Source organism: Bombus impatiens, unplaced genomic scaffold (genome assembly GCF_000188095.3).
Source record: "Bombus impatiens unplaced genomic scaffold, BIMP_2.2 scf_0113, whole genome shotgun sequence".
Taxonomy (NCBI): Eukaryota; Metazoa; Arthropoda; class Insecta; order Hymenoptera; family Apidae; genus Bombus; species Bombus impatiens.
Window position 1 is genome coordinate 14,103 of NT_176532.1, and position 14,581 is coordinate 28,683.

At 42.0% G+C, this 14,581-nt stretch overlaps 1 protein-coding gene across 3 annotated transcripts in view; it reads left to right on the forward strand.

Annotated features, from left to right (window-relative positions):
- LOC100747316 overlaps nucleotides 1–14,581 on the forward strand; it is a 28,149-nt gene that overhangs the window by 11,422 nt on the left and 2,146 nt on the right. For all 3 annotated transcript variants that reach the window (XM_033318747.1, XM_033318748.1, XM_033318749.1), the window contains exons 25-54: nucleotides 299–610; nucleotides 802–1,134; nucleotides 1,245–1,547; nucleotides 1,879–2,184; nucleotides 2,409–2,726; nucleotides 2,810–3,136; nucleotides 3,229–3,540; nucleotides 3,621–3,941; nucleotides 4,106–4,411; nucleotides 4,629–4,928; nucleotides 5,279–5,602; nucleotides 6,082–6,408; nucleotides 6,696–7,016; nucleotides 7,188–7,457; nucleotides 7,564–7,752; nucleotides 7,893–8,246; nucleotides 8,351–8,563; nucleotides 8,773–8,970; nucleotides 9,066–9,260; nucleotides 9,566–9,934; nucleotides 10,069–10,281; nucleotides 10,438–10,614; nucleotides 10,739–10,948; nucleotides 11,053–11,235; nucleotides 11,369–11,956; nucleotides 12,034–12,981; nucleotides 13,237–13,605; nucleotides 13,686–13,886; nucleotides 13,979–14,227; nucleotides 14,317–14,505. In XM_033318747.1, the coding sequence (XP_033174638.1) occupies nucleotides 299–610; nucleotides 802–1,134; nucleotides 1,245–1,547; nucleotides 1,879–2,184; nucleotides 2,409–2,726; nucleotides 2,810–3,136; nucleotides 3,229–3,540; nucleotides 3,621–3,941; nucleotides 4,106–4,411; nucleotides 4,629–4,928; nucleotides 5,279–5,602; nucleotides 6,082–6,408; nucleotides 6,696–7,016; nucleotides 7,188–7,457; nucleotides 7,564–7,752; nucleotides 7,893–8,246; nucleotides 8,351–8,563; nucleotides 8,773–8,970; nucleotides 9,066–9,260; nucleotides 9,566–9,934; nucleotides 10,069–10,281; nucleotides 10,438–10,614; nucleotides 10,739–10,948; nucleotides 11,053–11,235; nucleotides 11,369–11,956; nucleotides 12,034–12,981; nucleotides 13,237–13,605; nucleotides 13,686–13,886; nucleotides 13,979–14,227; nucleotides 14,317–14,505 (9,225 nt within the window). The remainder of the gene's footprint in view (nucleotides 1–298; nucleotides 611–801; nucleotides 1,135–1,244; nucleotides 1,548–1,878; nucleotides 2,185–2,408; nucleotides 2,727–2,809; nucleotides 3,137–3,228; nucleotides 3,541–3,620; nucleotides 3,942–4,105; nucleotides 4,412–4,628; nucleotides 4,929–5,278; nucleotides 5,603–6,081; nucleotides 6,409–6,695; nucleotides 7,017–7,187; nucleotides 7,458–7,563; nucleotides 7,753–7,892; nucleotides 8,247–8,350; nucleotides 8,564–8,772; nucleotides 8,971–9,065; nucleotides 9,261–9,565; nucleotides 9,935–10,068; nucleotides 10,282–10,437; nucleotides 10,615–10,738; nucleotides 10,949–11,052; nucleotides 11,236–11,368; nucleotides 11,957–12,033; nucleotides 12,982–13,236; nucleotides 13,606–13,685; nucleotides 13,887–13,978; nucleotides 14,228–14,316; nucleotides 14,506–14,581) is intronic.

Sequence of the window (14,581 nt, forward strand, 5' to 3'; positions counted from 1 at the left end):
TGTATTTTTCCACTGTTGCCATAATTTTAAAAATACTTCTTGCCAGAGTATCAAAATTCTTGATAATTGTACTTTCAACTTTTCATAAGATTTTTCCAATCCTCCAGTTATTTTTAAAAGCATTATATCTTTGAATTATTTTCAATTCTTAAAATACTCCTTTTTAGTCATAAAGAGACATTAAAATAAAAATACCAACAAAAATGTCCCGTCGGGTCTTTCTCCTGTGATCTTCAATTTCACTTCGCTCCTTCTATTCTTGCTTCGAGATACAAGCTCCATGTTATACACTTTACAGTTGACGAAGACGAGCGAGACGTATGCCAACCATCCCCTTGTGGTCCGAATAGCCAGTGCCAGAAAGTAAATGGTCAGGCAGTGTGCTCGTGTCAGCCTCAATATGTAGGAACCCCACCGAACTGTAGACCAGAGTGTGTCGTAAATTCGGAATGTAACTCGAATCTCGCGTGTATTAACCAGAAGTGTAGAGATCCTTGTCCTGGTACTTGTGGCCGTAACGCACAGTGCAAGGTTGTGCACCACAGTCCGATTTGCAGCTGTGGAAGCGGTTTGACGGGAGATCCGTTTGTTTATTGTTTCCCTGTTCCAAGTAAGTTTGAAAGAAATCTTGTTATATAATCTTCGTAAATCAATTATAATTAACAATAACATTTTTCAAATATTTTTCTGAGCTTCATGGTTTACTCTCTGAATCCGTATAAGAAAATTTATGCGATTTCATTATCAATTAAGGAGTGTTCCCTATCAATATCTCGTATTTCAACGATATTTACGCTATAGTGCCAAAACCGGAAGAGCCGTACCCTAAGGATCCCTGCACCCCATCCCCCTGTGGTTCAAACGCCATGTGCAAGGCCGTTGGAGAAACTCCAGTCTGCACTTGCATAAACAACTACATCGGAGTGCCACCAAATTGTCGACCGCAATGTTCCATCAATTCAGATTGTACAGCAGACAAAGCTTGCATTAGAGAGAAGTGTAGAGATCCCTGTCCAGGATCTTGCGGCGTGAACGCACGCTGTACAATTGTCAATCATACGCCAGCTTGCACTTGTCCCGAAGGATACACCGGCGATCCTTTCACCAGCTGTTCACCAACTCCTCCGCCAATCAGTAAGAATCCAGATAATCATTCAACATTTTTTTTTCTTTTCTTCTGTTCCCTTGTAGGGTTAATATGTAAGTGATAGACCGGGAGGAGTACATTGAGTCACTTGTTTCAGTCTCAGAAGCCCCAACAGACCCATGCAACCCATCACCGTGTGGACCAAACGCACAATGCAATAATGGCGTGTGCACTTGCTTGCCTGGTTATCTGGGCGACCCATACACCATTTGCCGCCCTGAATGTGTTATCAACACCGACTGTTCCCGAAACGAAGCCTGCCTACTGCACAAATGCAGAAATCCCTGTGTAGGAACCTGTGGAGTAAACGCAGAGTGCACCGTGATCAATCATCTACCTATGTGCAGCTGTCCTAGGAACATGACAGGCAATGCTTTCGTTTCGTGTAATCCTATTCAAGGTTGGTCCCCTGACTCATCTTTCGTTTCATTCTTCCCTGAAATTATTTTCACTTCCACCGTGTATGATACGTAGCCTGTGAATTTTATTTAAACGAATCTGTTTTAATTACGCGCGGTATCACGTTGTATATTTTGTACAATAGTTGTAACGTAAATTCATACCGTTTTCTTATTTATCAAAAACGAAGGAAACGGGACGAATATACGTTAGAACTTAATATAATATTACTTTTTATACTTTTTTCCTTTGTAATCTGAGAGAAACTCGGATTGCTCAGCAGCAGTTGAAAGACGCTTATTATTAATATTTTGGAATTTATGGTATGACAGAAATCACCGCAGTTGATCTATGCAACCCATCACCCTGCGGTTCGAACAGCCATTGTCGTCCTTCCAACGGTCAAGCTGTCTGCAGCTGCGTTACTGGATTCAAAGGATCGCCACCATTCTGTAGAGCAGAGTGTATCGTTAGCACAGATTGCCCTCGAAACAGAGCTTGCAGTAACCAAAAATGCATCGACCCTTGTCTCGGTGCTTGTGGATTGTCTGCTCAATGTTCCGTGATCAATCATAATCCTGTTTGTAGCTGCTTCGAGCAGTATACCGGAGATCCATTTATTCAGTGTGTCCCACAAAGTAAGGCTCATTTATCACTCCAGAGATTTCTCGGCAAAAATATGTCTCTGTTCCGGTTTTTTCTTGAAAATTTGGAATTTTGCAAATTTGAAATCTGAAAAATATTTATCAATTTAATTATTTTACTTCCGGATCCAATGTATCTTACTACTACGAGATTACACGACTTACTAGATATTTTTGTACCGAAGGATGGTCCTGCTAAGATTGGCATTTTCTTTTAGTAAAAGAGCCAGATACCCCGATAAATCCTTGTCAACCATCGCCTTGTGGTCCAAACGCTCGATGCCAAGTCACCAACAACGCACCCTCGTGTTCTTGTCTTCCTGAATTCGTAGGAGTCCCACCATATTGCAAACCCGAGTGTCTGAGTAATACAGAATGTTCAACGCAGCAGGCTTGCATCAATCAGAAATGCGCGGATCCTTGCCCTGGCTCCTGTGGCAGGAACACAGAGTGCAGGACGATTAGTCACACCCCTATGTGCACTTGTGCAAGCAATTTCACTGGAAACCCGTTCGTACAATGTACACCCCAACCAAGTAAGATCTTCTCTTCCTTAATCATCCATTTTTAAGTACATCTAAAAAAAATTAACGTCACTTCTGTTTTATTCCACTTATAGTCGAAGATAGACCACAGAAACTCAACCCCTGCCAGCCATCTCCCTGTGGCCCGAACGCCATTTGTCGCGAATCGTACGGCACAGCCCGGTGCACCTGTTTACCTGACTTCTATGGTAACCCATACGAAAATTGTAGGCCAGAGTGTATTATCAATGCCGACTGCCCATCTAACCGAGCCTGTATAAGGAACAAGTGTCAAGATCCCTGTCCAGGAACCTGTGGCTTTAACGCCGATTGCCAAGTAGTGAATCACATTCCAATTTGCAGTTGTAGCTCAGGTTACACTGGTGATCCATTTACAGCTTGCAGCATACTTAAACAACCCCGTGAGTTTTTCCAACTGCAGATTTTAAGAAATATTCTCCATTTATGTAGAGTATAATTTGATAACGATATCGTAATATATCAATAACAATAGCTGTGACAAGTCTGACGAATCCCTGCGAACCTTCACCCTGTGGACCAAACAGTAAGTGCGCCAATGTGAATGGCCAAGCCACTTGTTCTTGCCTTCCCGATTTCAAAGGCACACCACCAGGATGTAGGCCAGAGTGTGTTGTTAGCACAGAATGTGCTAGCAATAGAGCTTGTGTGAATCAGAAGTGCGTTGACCCTTGCCCTGGAGTTTGTGGGATAAGCGCGAGATGCGAGGTTTTCCATCACAGTCCGATTTGTAGCTGCGATCCTCGTCAGACGGGAGATCCGTTTGTAAAGTGTTTCGATGTGACCAGTAAGTGGCTGAGAATAGTACCGTGAGATTATATTCGTTAAATCACGACCGAATTCTTGAATTTACGCTCCGTGTTTTAGCACCAAGTCCACCTGTGCCTGTAAACCCATGCGTTCCATCGCCCTGCGGCCCATTCTCTCAATGTCAAGACATAGGAGGCATTCCATCCTGCTCCTGTTTGCCCAATTACGTTGGCTCGGCCCCCAACTGTCGACCAGAATGTTCGATTAATTCAGACTGTACCAGTGACAAGGCTTGCATCAGAGAAAAGTGTAGAGACCCGTGTCCAGGATCCTGTGGAACGAACGCATATTGCAATGTGATTAATCATACACCTGTTTGCACTTGTCCTACAGATTACACGGGAGACCCCTTCACCAGTTGCCGCCTAACACCCACACGTAAGGATTATTGTTGATTATTCCATGTACAATGGCTCACGAAAGTATCTGTCCACTATGAGTGTTCGAATATTTTCACGAGTAATGTTGTATTTAGTAAGATGAAAGTAGCTGCAGATTTTCGTGTGATGAATAATTAATCGGTTTTATTGCGACAAATATAGCTGTACTCCCAGTCTCACCAGACCCGTGCAATCCATCGCCTTGCGGTCCGAACGCGCTATGTCGAAATGGCGTGTGCAGCTGCATAAGCGAATATCGTGGTGATCCGTATCAAGGTTGTCGACCAGAATGCGTGCAGAATTCCGATTGCACGTTTGATAGAGCTTGCTCCAACAATAAATGCGTGGACCCTTGCACTGGAATCTGTGGACAGAACGCTGAGTGCGTTGTGGTGAACCATATTCCCACTTGTAGTTGCGTTGAGAATCACGAAGGAGATCCATTTACCCTCTGCAGACCTATTAGAAGTGAGTGCAGAATTAATTAGCTGTAAAGAAAAGTTTGAAGAATCTTATTAGCCCTCGAATAGTTTTGATCAATTAGAGAGAAAAATTAAAAAGTATCCCATTGAAGAAACTACGAAAATCCCAATAACCGTTAGTTAATTTTAATAAATCCTGAAAAGAGTGAGAAATGCCATGAACCATTGATTAATAAATGATTTTACGTGTCACATTACAATAGAACGCGTGAAACCCTGCGAACCTTCACCCTGTGGACCTAACAGCGTTTGCCGCGAGTTTGGCGAACAAGCTTCTTGTTCCTGTCTCTCTGGATATTTTGGAACTCCACCCAGCTGTAGACCCGAATGTTTGGTGAACTCTGACTGCGAACAGAGCAGAGCTTGCGTGAACGAACGCTGTCAGAACCCGTGTGAAAACGTGTGCGGTCAAGGCGCGTTGTGTAACGTACGAAACCATAATCCCATTTGCAGTTGCCCCGCACAGTATTCCGGTGATCCATTCGTCAGCTGTTTCCCCATGAGTAAGTAACCCATCAATGTGTATTTGGATCGGTGCTGTCTTTAAAATCCTCCACAGAAACACTACTACCTCCAATTACCTGTTGTTTAATTATTTCCCTTTAAATGATCGATTATTCAGTTATTCTTCTTCACACTCTACTGTTACCAGTTATTACTGTTACCAATTATCGATCTTATTATAAAGTTATTTTCCAAAACAAAACCAATCAATTTCTAAAATAAAGAATAAATCCTAAGATTGTATACTACAATAAATCCCATACAGCACCGATTTCTATATGAAAAGTTTCCACCTATAAGATCCATCAAAGCGATTGTTAACCGAGGACAAATTTTTATCAACGAACAGAACCGCAGTACGAAGAACCCAGCCAGGACCCATGCAAACCCTCGCCATGTGGACCAAACTCCCAATGCACAGTATCACCAGACAATAAAGCCTCCTGCGCCTGTATGCCTGAATTTGTAGGCTCTCCTCCCAATTGTAGGCCAGAATGTCTCGTGAACAGCGAATGTCCCAGCAATCAAGCTTGCGTTAGACAGAAGTGTACCGATCCCTGTACAGGACTCTGCGGCACTGACGCTCTCTGCCAAGTTACCCTGCATTACATCCGTTGCGTGTGTCCCGAGGGATACACTGGAAATCCATTCGCTATTTGTTCCGTGGCCAGCAGTAAGCAATAATCCCGTGAATAAAAAATAATCGAATCGAGCAACTTTATCGAGCAATCAAGAATGAGAGACGAAATCTCGCGACTTTTCATTCAAGATATCTTAAATTATGTTCCTTTAACGAATACTTATTACTTTATTATTCATCGTTCTTAATGATTTTATTGGATTTTACTTAGTTTGTATATAGTGTATATAGAGATTGTACGATGTAGAAAGAATTGCATGTTGACTATACGCAGGTATTATTAGTCCTGTATCAAGATCTCGAAGCTTTGCCCATACACGTTCTTCATTCTCTCTTATTCTTTTCACGATCTTTGTTTAAATCATTTGCCATGTCTATCCGCGTTCTTGTACAGTTCTATGTTCTTGTAAAATAACTCTTTCACGATCACGCAAATTCTTTCTTGTAAAGTACTAACTGACGTATTACTTTAAATGGTTTATTAATTTCTTTGTGTCCAAATTTTATTACAGCGCCTGTAGAACCACCGACACCTTCGAGACCGTGCAATCCTTCACCATGTGGAACTAACGCGTATTGTCGTGAGAGACACAATACTGCGTATTGCGAGTGTCTGCCAGATTTCAGAGGAAATCCGTATGAAGGCTGTCAACCAGAGTGTTTGGTGAACACTGACTGCCCGAAATCCCAAGCTTGTATTCGAACCAAGTGTCAAGATCCTTGTCCCGGTACTTGTGGCGTTGGAGCCATTTGTACTGTGTCCAATCATATTCCAATTTGTTCCTGTCCTTTACCTACTATCGGAGACGCGTTCACCATTTGCCATGCTGTTCCTCAAGGTATCTTATTCTTACACGCATATCCTACTTTTTCTTTTCTTTTGAGCTTAACAATTTTTTTAGCAGCGATTATTATTTAGGATGTATTAACAATTCGTTGATAGCGTAGATAGTGTAAAGTTGTGAGAACACAATGCTACTGAACAATTAAACAAATAAAACAGCTTGGACTTTGTTGAGACGTGAGAGATAATAGAATAATGTAGATACTTTATCGAAGCTCACTACGCAAGCTTTTCGTTCTTCGTCCGAATCGTTGTGAATACATAAAATTATTTTGCTTACAGTACCAAAGGACAGAGATCCTTGCTCACCATCTCCATGTGGACCTAACACAATCTGCCAAAAGATCGGCGACTCGGCAGTCTGCAAGTGTTTGCCCGGCCTTCAAGGAGTTCCTTCGAGTGTCACAGGCTGTCATCCAGAGTGTGTGATCAGCTCTGATTGTCCAGGAGACAAGGCTTGCATCAGCAACAAATGCATAAATCCTTGCACGCAAAACGTGTGTGGTATCAAGGCTACATGTCAAGCTATCAATCACAGTCCCCTCTGCAGTTGTACATCTCCGTTGATCGGCAATCCATTCGAAGAATGTTACACCAAAATTGGTAATTTCGAGATTCTCAAACCGTCTTGTTCTATTTTAATTACTCGCCAATTTTTATTGATTTAATAGTAATAGGAAAGAATAATAGAGATAATGTAATAATAAAACGAGTTAATCGTTTACGAAAATAATTTTCGAATCGATTGAACGAAGATTGATTTATTTGTTTCAGAAACCGATCCTTGTAATCCATCTCCGTGCGGCTATAACGGCGAATGTCAAGTTAGAAACGGCGTTGGAGTGTGCATTTATCCGGAATGTGTCATTAATTCCGACTGTCCACGAGACAAGGCTTGCTTCGCCCAGAAATGCAGAGACCCTTGCATCGGTGCTTGTGGTATTAATTCACTGTGTCAGACGGTCAACCACAAGCCTGTCTGCTCCTGTCCGTATGGATTTACTGGCAACGCTCGCATACAGTGCACCGTTCTAACAGTCGAAGGTGATTTTTTCAAATATTATCAACAGATTACAAAAAAGATCTTAAGATTATTAATGAAAAGAAAAAGGAGGAAATTATAACATTTACCTTCAATGTACTTTCGCAGAACCAACTGTAGAGTGCACTCAGAACTCCGAATGTCCGAACGACAAGACTTGTTACAATCAAAAATGCGTCGATCCTTGCACACTGGATTCCTGTGGCTTCAACAGTCGTTGTCACGTACAAATGCATCGAGCTGTCTGCGTCTGCAACGAAGGCTTCACTGGCAATCCTCAACAATACTGCGGCGAAAGTACGTTCTCCAAATATCTTTTCACGCGAGTCGATTTTCTCTCTATATTGTTATACGTACTACACATTCCGTAAGAAAACATAATATAGAATGGTACGAAATGATATTTCTAGTATAATATACCTGTTATATTTTTGCAGTTGGTTGTCGCGGTGACAGCGACTGTCCGTTGACTCAATCTTGCATCAACAACGAGTGCATAGACGCTTGCTCTGTGACACAGTGCGGTGTGAATGCATTCTGCAGATCCGATGGATACCATAGACCAAGATGCTACTGTTCTGATGGATACATAGGAAATCCGTACCAAACATGCGAGAGACCAGAGTGCGTTAGTGACAACGACTGTCCATCGTCTTTAGCCTGTCGCGATTCAAAATGTGTAAATCCTTGCGATTGTCCACCATCAGCGCAATGTTTCGTGATTAATCATCGTCCTATTTGTCGATGCCCTCCGGGTTACGTGGGTAATCCATATACCTCGTGTCTAATGGGTAATTAGAATGTCTCTATTCCTATTTTTCTTAACTCTTTCATGGCCGTGTTTAGTTTTATTTGGAATGGATCAATAAACGAAAAATTTGTCGGTTTGCTTTAGAACCGATCGAACCACAGCCACAGTGTCAAGTAGATGGAGACTGTCCCAGCAAACTGGGCTGTTTCAATGGCGTTTGTAAAGATCCGTGTGTCGAAACCAAACCTTGCATCGCTGGGGCGAAGTGTACCGTCGTAGACACTTTACCAATGAGAACCATGGTCTGCGAATGTTTGCAAAACTTTGCTGGAGACGCGACCGTCGCTTGTATTCCCGGTAAGTGTCAAATAATCTTTTGATCGCGTAATAAAATGACGAAGAATTCAGAATGAACGATTTAGAGAATAATCGCTCTTCGTCAAAAAAAGTACGTATTTTCGACATTTCGTAAAAAATAACACGGCTTGAATTTGATTTATGATTACTATCTGTGAAGCAGTTGCGTATTAATGTGTAATTAATCTAATTTTGTTCTTTTTCTCTAGTGGACAAGAAGATCGAAGCCATTTGTAAATCCGACACTCAATGCTCTTCAAACATGGCCTGTCTGAACGAAAGATGTATCAATCCGTGCATTATCAATCCATGTGCTTCAAATGCAGAGTGCTCTGTCCAAAATCATTATCGACAGTGTCATTGCTCGCGTGGCACCGCAGGCGACCCATTCGTAAATTGTTATAGAGGTAATTAGTTGAAACTAACATAAAATAGAAGATGAACAATGAGTATTGGCTTTTAAGGAGGACTGACTGAAACAAACGTTTTAATTTTATTCTAGACACTGACTCGTTCCCGGAGTGTACAACGAACGCAGATTGCGCAACCAACGAGGCTTGCATTAGCCAGCTATGTCAGAGTCCATGTGTCAGCACGCAATGTGGTTTGAACGCGGAATGTATCACTGTCAATCATCATCCGACCTGTCGCTGCCAGCAGAACTACGCGGGAGATCCTCAAGTGCAATGTTTCAAGCGTAAGTTTGTTACAAGACGTTTCATTCTCCAGAGATAAAACTTAATATACGAAGAAATGTTTGATGTCAAATTTATTTTTGTTAGTTTTGCGTCCCTCTATCTCGAATTCTCTTATATATTTCAACATGAGACATCTGTTTCAAATTTTCCAGTACATCTCCAAAAGCAAAAACGTGCTGGTCCAATTTGCATCACGCTTTATACTTCAAAGTTTTGAGCTTTGCAATTCTACGCTTCAACATTTTTTAAACTATATCTTTGAACTAACTTTGAAAGATAATGGAAAAATTTTCTTTCTTTCTAGCCGAGTGTAAGTCAGATAGCGATTGTCCTTACGACAAGACCTGTCTGCGCGACAATTGTGTCACCCCTTGCCTGGTCGAAGATATCGCGTGCGGTCGTGGCGCAGAATGTATCGCGGTCTCTCACAGGGCGCAATGCGTCTGTCCACGAGGTACCCAAGGCGACCCAAGAATCGCCTGTATTTCCACAGTGTGCCATTACAACGAGGATTGCGCAGATCACGAAGCCTGCGACAGGCTGAACAGAGTCTGTCGACCAGTTTGCGAGGACGATACTTGTGCGGATACTGCGAAATGCGTCGCGAGAGATCATCAGCCTAAGTGCACTTGTCCTCTGGGAACTACTGGAAATCCATACGTTGAGTGCAGTGGTAAGTTGAGTTTTCTTTCACGTTGTTAACATTGATTTAATTAAACCTTGACATTGGTGCAGTTAACGTACAGCATACTATAGAGCATCTTCGGTGAAGAATCGAAACTAAAAATAATTCTCTTGTTCTCCAAGGTGTGCCAATTGAAGCAGAGTGCAAAGAAGACAGCGAATGTCCAGCATATTACGCATGCATCAACTCAAAATGCCAAGATCCTTGCTTATCCTCTAACATGTGCTCTGGTGAACAAGAATGCAAAGTACTGAACACGGTGCCTCTTCGTACGATGATCTGCACTTGCCCTGCAAACACTATCACCGACGTAAATGGACTGTGCAAGGAAATCGGTAAACATTACTTCAAACAATCATTATATTATATTCTTTATAATCTTATACTGTTAGTAGACATACACATATAGTACATACTGTTAGTAGACATTTACATATATCATTTGAAAGTACATCATTTTGTTACAATATGAATTTTATTTTCAACATTAGGAGTCCTGCAGTGCCACCAAGATCAGGACTGCAACGATTCTGACAAGTGTGTGGGTGGAACTTGCATCGAGGCATGTCTGACCACTCAGTGTGGAGTGAATGCCCAATGTGTGGCAACTGGAATCTGTCATTGCGCGCCTGGATTTACTGGCAACCCTTACATCGAGTGCGGTAGACGTAAGTTTTCAATATTTTTATAATATCCAATATAGTAGCTAAATAATAAATAAATATAATAATTCACAGTTCAACATTATATTGTACATTCGTATGCTGAAAATTGTTCATTTTTCCATTCCAGTTCCAATACCACTGCCACCAGTTCGTCCAGAATGCTACGCTAACAGCGAATGCTCCGACGACAAACGGTGCATAAATTCTCTCTGCGTGAATCCTTGCGTTGTCAAGGACCCATGCGGCAAAAATGCACTATGTCACGCGAACAATCACAATCCAGTCTGTAGATGTCCTGCCAACTACATTGGTGATCCAAGAAGCAACTGTGTTCCACGTAAGTGTTGCACTTGAGAAAATTAATATGCCTATACGAATAACAAAATCGATATATCACCCTGTTCGCAAATGATTTACGATGTATATTTATTTATTTTATAGCGGAAATTGTGGCCGAATGTACTTCCAACAGCGATTGCGCGGGTAACGCTGCCTGTGTAAACAACTTGTGCATCAATCCTTGCAATTGCGGTCCGAACGCCAAGTGCAACGTCGTAGATCATTATCCATCCTGTGTCTGTCCGCCTGGTTATTCTGGAAATCCTCAACTAGGTTGCTTCAAATGTAAGTTAACAAATTCTGAAAAAAAAATTCGATCTAATTAAGCTTCTCAATTTCACAAAATTCCATAAAATTTATAGGAAAATAATCCAATTAATTGAGCTTCGCAACTTTACAAAATCTTTCTTTTCTTCAGTGGACTGTGAATCGGACAGTGAATGCAACAGCGCAGCAACGTGCTACAATGGTCAATGCGTGAATCCTTGCATCCTGGAGAACAAGTGTGCGATAAACGCAGAATGTTACGGGCAAAACCATCGAGCCATTTGTCGTTGCGGTCCAGGTTATCTAGGCAATCCGGAAGTGCATTGTGAAAGAGTGGAGTGCAGCGCTGACCACGATTGTCCTCGAAATTTAGCCTGCGACAGCGGACGCTGCGTTAATCCTTGTCTAGAAGATTCACCATGTGCTCAAAACGCAATCTGCTACATTCAGGACCACGTGGCCACCTGCCGTTGTCCAGAGAATATTCCTGCTGGAAATCCATATTCCTATTGTACACATCATCCCACGACAACATTCGACGAACCAGAATGTAGAATCGATATTGATTGCGCTGACAAATTGGTGTGCATTAAAAATAAGTGTATCGACCCCTGTCCAGTGATCAAACCATGTCTGCAGAATGCACGTTGCAACGTTTTGGACACTGTGCCCGTGAGGACCATGACGTGCACGTGTCCCGAAGGTTGGACGACTGACGTTGACGGCGTTTGTAGACCAAGTAAGTAACTCCAAGGTTAAAATCACAGACTTTCTTGATTTAACTTTGCATTTTTCTACAAATATTTTATTTTCCAGTTCAAATAGCAATAATCGGCACTTGCACGACGAACGACGAGTGCAGCGACACAGAGTCCTGCATCAACAGACAATGCAGGAACCCTTGTAACTGCGGTACCAACGCTGCGTGCACCGTACGAAACCACAAACCGATCTGCTCTTGCGAAGAAGGCTACCAAGGCAACCCGGATATCGCTTGCTATTCCGTAGAGTGCACGCGCGACAGCGAATGTGCTCTAGACAAGAGTTGCGTGAACAACAACTGCGTGAATCCTTGCCTAATCTCCGATAATTGTGGAGTGAACGCAGAATGCTTCCCCAACAACCATAAAGCCGACTGTCGATGCCGTAACGGTTATCATGGAAATCCTTTGGATCGATGCAGAGTAATCGGTTGCTACAGCAATGGCGACTGTCCTGGAGACCATTCCTGTATCAATATGCAGTGCATCAATCCTTGCGTTCATAGCAATCCTTGCTCGTCTAGAGCCGAATGCAGAGTCTTTAATCATCTACCCATTTGTCGTTGCCCACCTCATCACACAGGCAATCCTTACATCGCTTGTAAACCGGAAGAAAGACCAGAGTGTAAAGAGGACAGTGATTGTCCTAATTTGTTGGCCTGCTTTGATAATAAATGCCAGAATCCTTGCACTGTCGTGCAACCCTGCAGCGATCCATCGGAATGCAAAGTCCTTCCGACGTCCCCGGTTCGAACGATGGTCTGTGTGTGTCCTAGTGGATACGTGAGCAGCGGCAGCGGAACTTGTAGACCCACGAAACCGATTTTGGAGATTGAATGTACTAACGATAGCGACTGTCCTTCAGAAAAGTCCTGTGTTAACGCGGTGTGCAAGAATCCTTGTGCCTGCGGCCCCAATGCGAAGTGTAGCGTTGCAAATCACAAACCAATTTGCTCTTGTGTTCTGGGATACGATGGAAATCCTGACTTGGTTTGCACTAAAGGTAAGACTGTGCTTCTGTTATTAACCATTTTTCTCGGAGGCGAAAGATGTCGATTTTGGAAAGACTAAGCTGTAAAGACAGAAAGCTGTTCTATTATCATATACATATAGACTGCGGATGTTTATGTAAAATCAGATTTTTATGAATGAAACCTAAACATTGGAACCTAAGTAGAGGTTTATCTTATAAAAATTTGATAAAAATTTAACTTTTTAAGACAAATTTGTCTGAAAATCAATGTAATTTAATTTTCAGTCGCCGGATGCCGCACAGATGGTGACTGCAGCGGATCACACGCGTGTGTCCAGCACAACTGTGTCCCAGTCTGTTCTCCATTAATCACCACCTGCGGAAAAGACGCTCAGTGCAATGGTATCAACCACAAAGCTATCTGCGAGTGTCCACCAGGATATGGAGGCAATCCTAGAGTTTCCTGTGTCCTTCTTGGTTGCAAAAGTAACTCTGATTGTCCCACGAACAAAGCTTGCATTAACGAGCGCTGCGAGAATCCTTGTGGGATAAATCCTTGCACCGGAAACATGGATTGCAACGTCTATAACCATGTAGTCGAGTGTGCTTGTCCTCCCGGTTACATCGGAGATACTAAAGTGGGATGTACTAAACGTAAGAGTGATTCGATTTTTATAATACTATAGGTATTAACTTTTTGTTATTTTTTCTTATCGTTGTTTCTTAATACTCAGTGACAGAGAAATGCAAGGCGGATAACGAATGTCCATCTCAGACCGCCTGTTTCAATGGCGAGTGCATCAATCCTTGCGTGAAGATCGAACCTTGTGGAATAAACGCGGATTGTAAAGTACTCGACACGTCTCCTGTAAGAACTATGATCTGTGAATGTATTCCCGGATATAGAGGAAACGCAGTCGTCCGCTGTGACAAAAGTAATTTCTTGCTTTATATCAAACGACTTGTAGCGAAAAATGATCGAACAATTTATAAAATAGTTTTTAAATGAATCTGCTTTATCTTACAGCCAACGTATGTCCAGTAGCAAAGGGTCAAATTGTCGATGAGTATGGCAATTGTGTATGTCCACCAGGATCAGCTAAGGATGAAACAGAAGTTTGTATACCGTGTAGGAAACAATCTGGAATGATCATCAACGATGAAGGATACTGTGTGTGTGCTTTGGAAAACGGTATGATCATCGATGAATATGGTCGCTGCGTGTGTCCGATTCATCATGGATACAGACTGGACGCGAATGGATATTGCAAATTGGGTATGAAAAGAATGTTATATAATAAATATTATTTTGATAAATATTCCTGCTTACCTAAATTTTGTTTAATTAATGAAACGTATTTGTAGTTGACATAATCGAGTGCAAACACGACGATGACTGTGCTGATAACAGATTCTGCGATAAAACCAGCCAAACATGTGAAGATCCTTGTTCAACTCAATTATGTGGTCTTTATGCACTATGTAATGCAACTCGTCATCAAGCTATTTGCATATGCATCAATGGTTATATTGGAAATGCTTATACTCAATGCTGTAAGCAATTGTTCTTCCGAGAGACTCCTATTGTTGTCATATTTGTTATTCAAATTATTAATAAGATCTTCCCTTG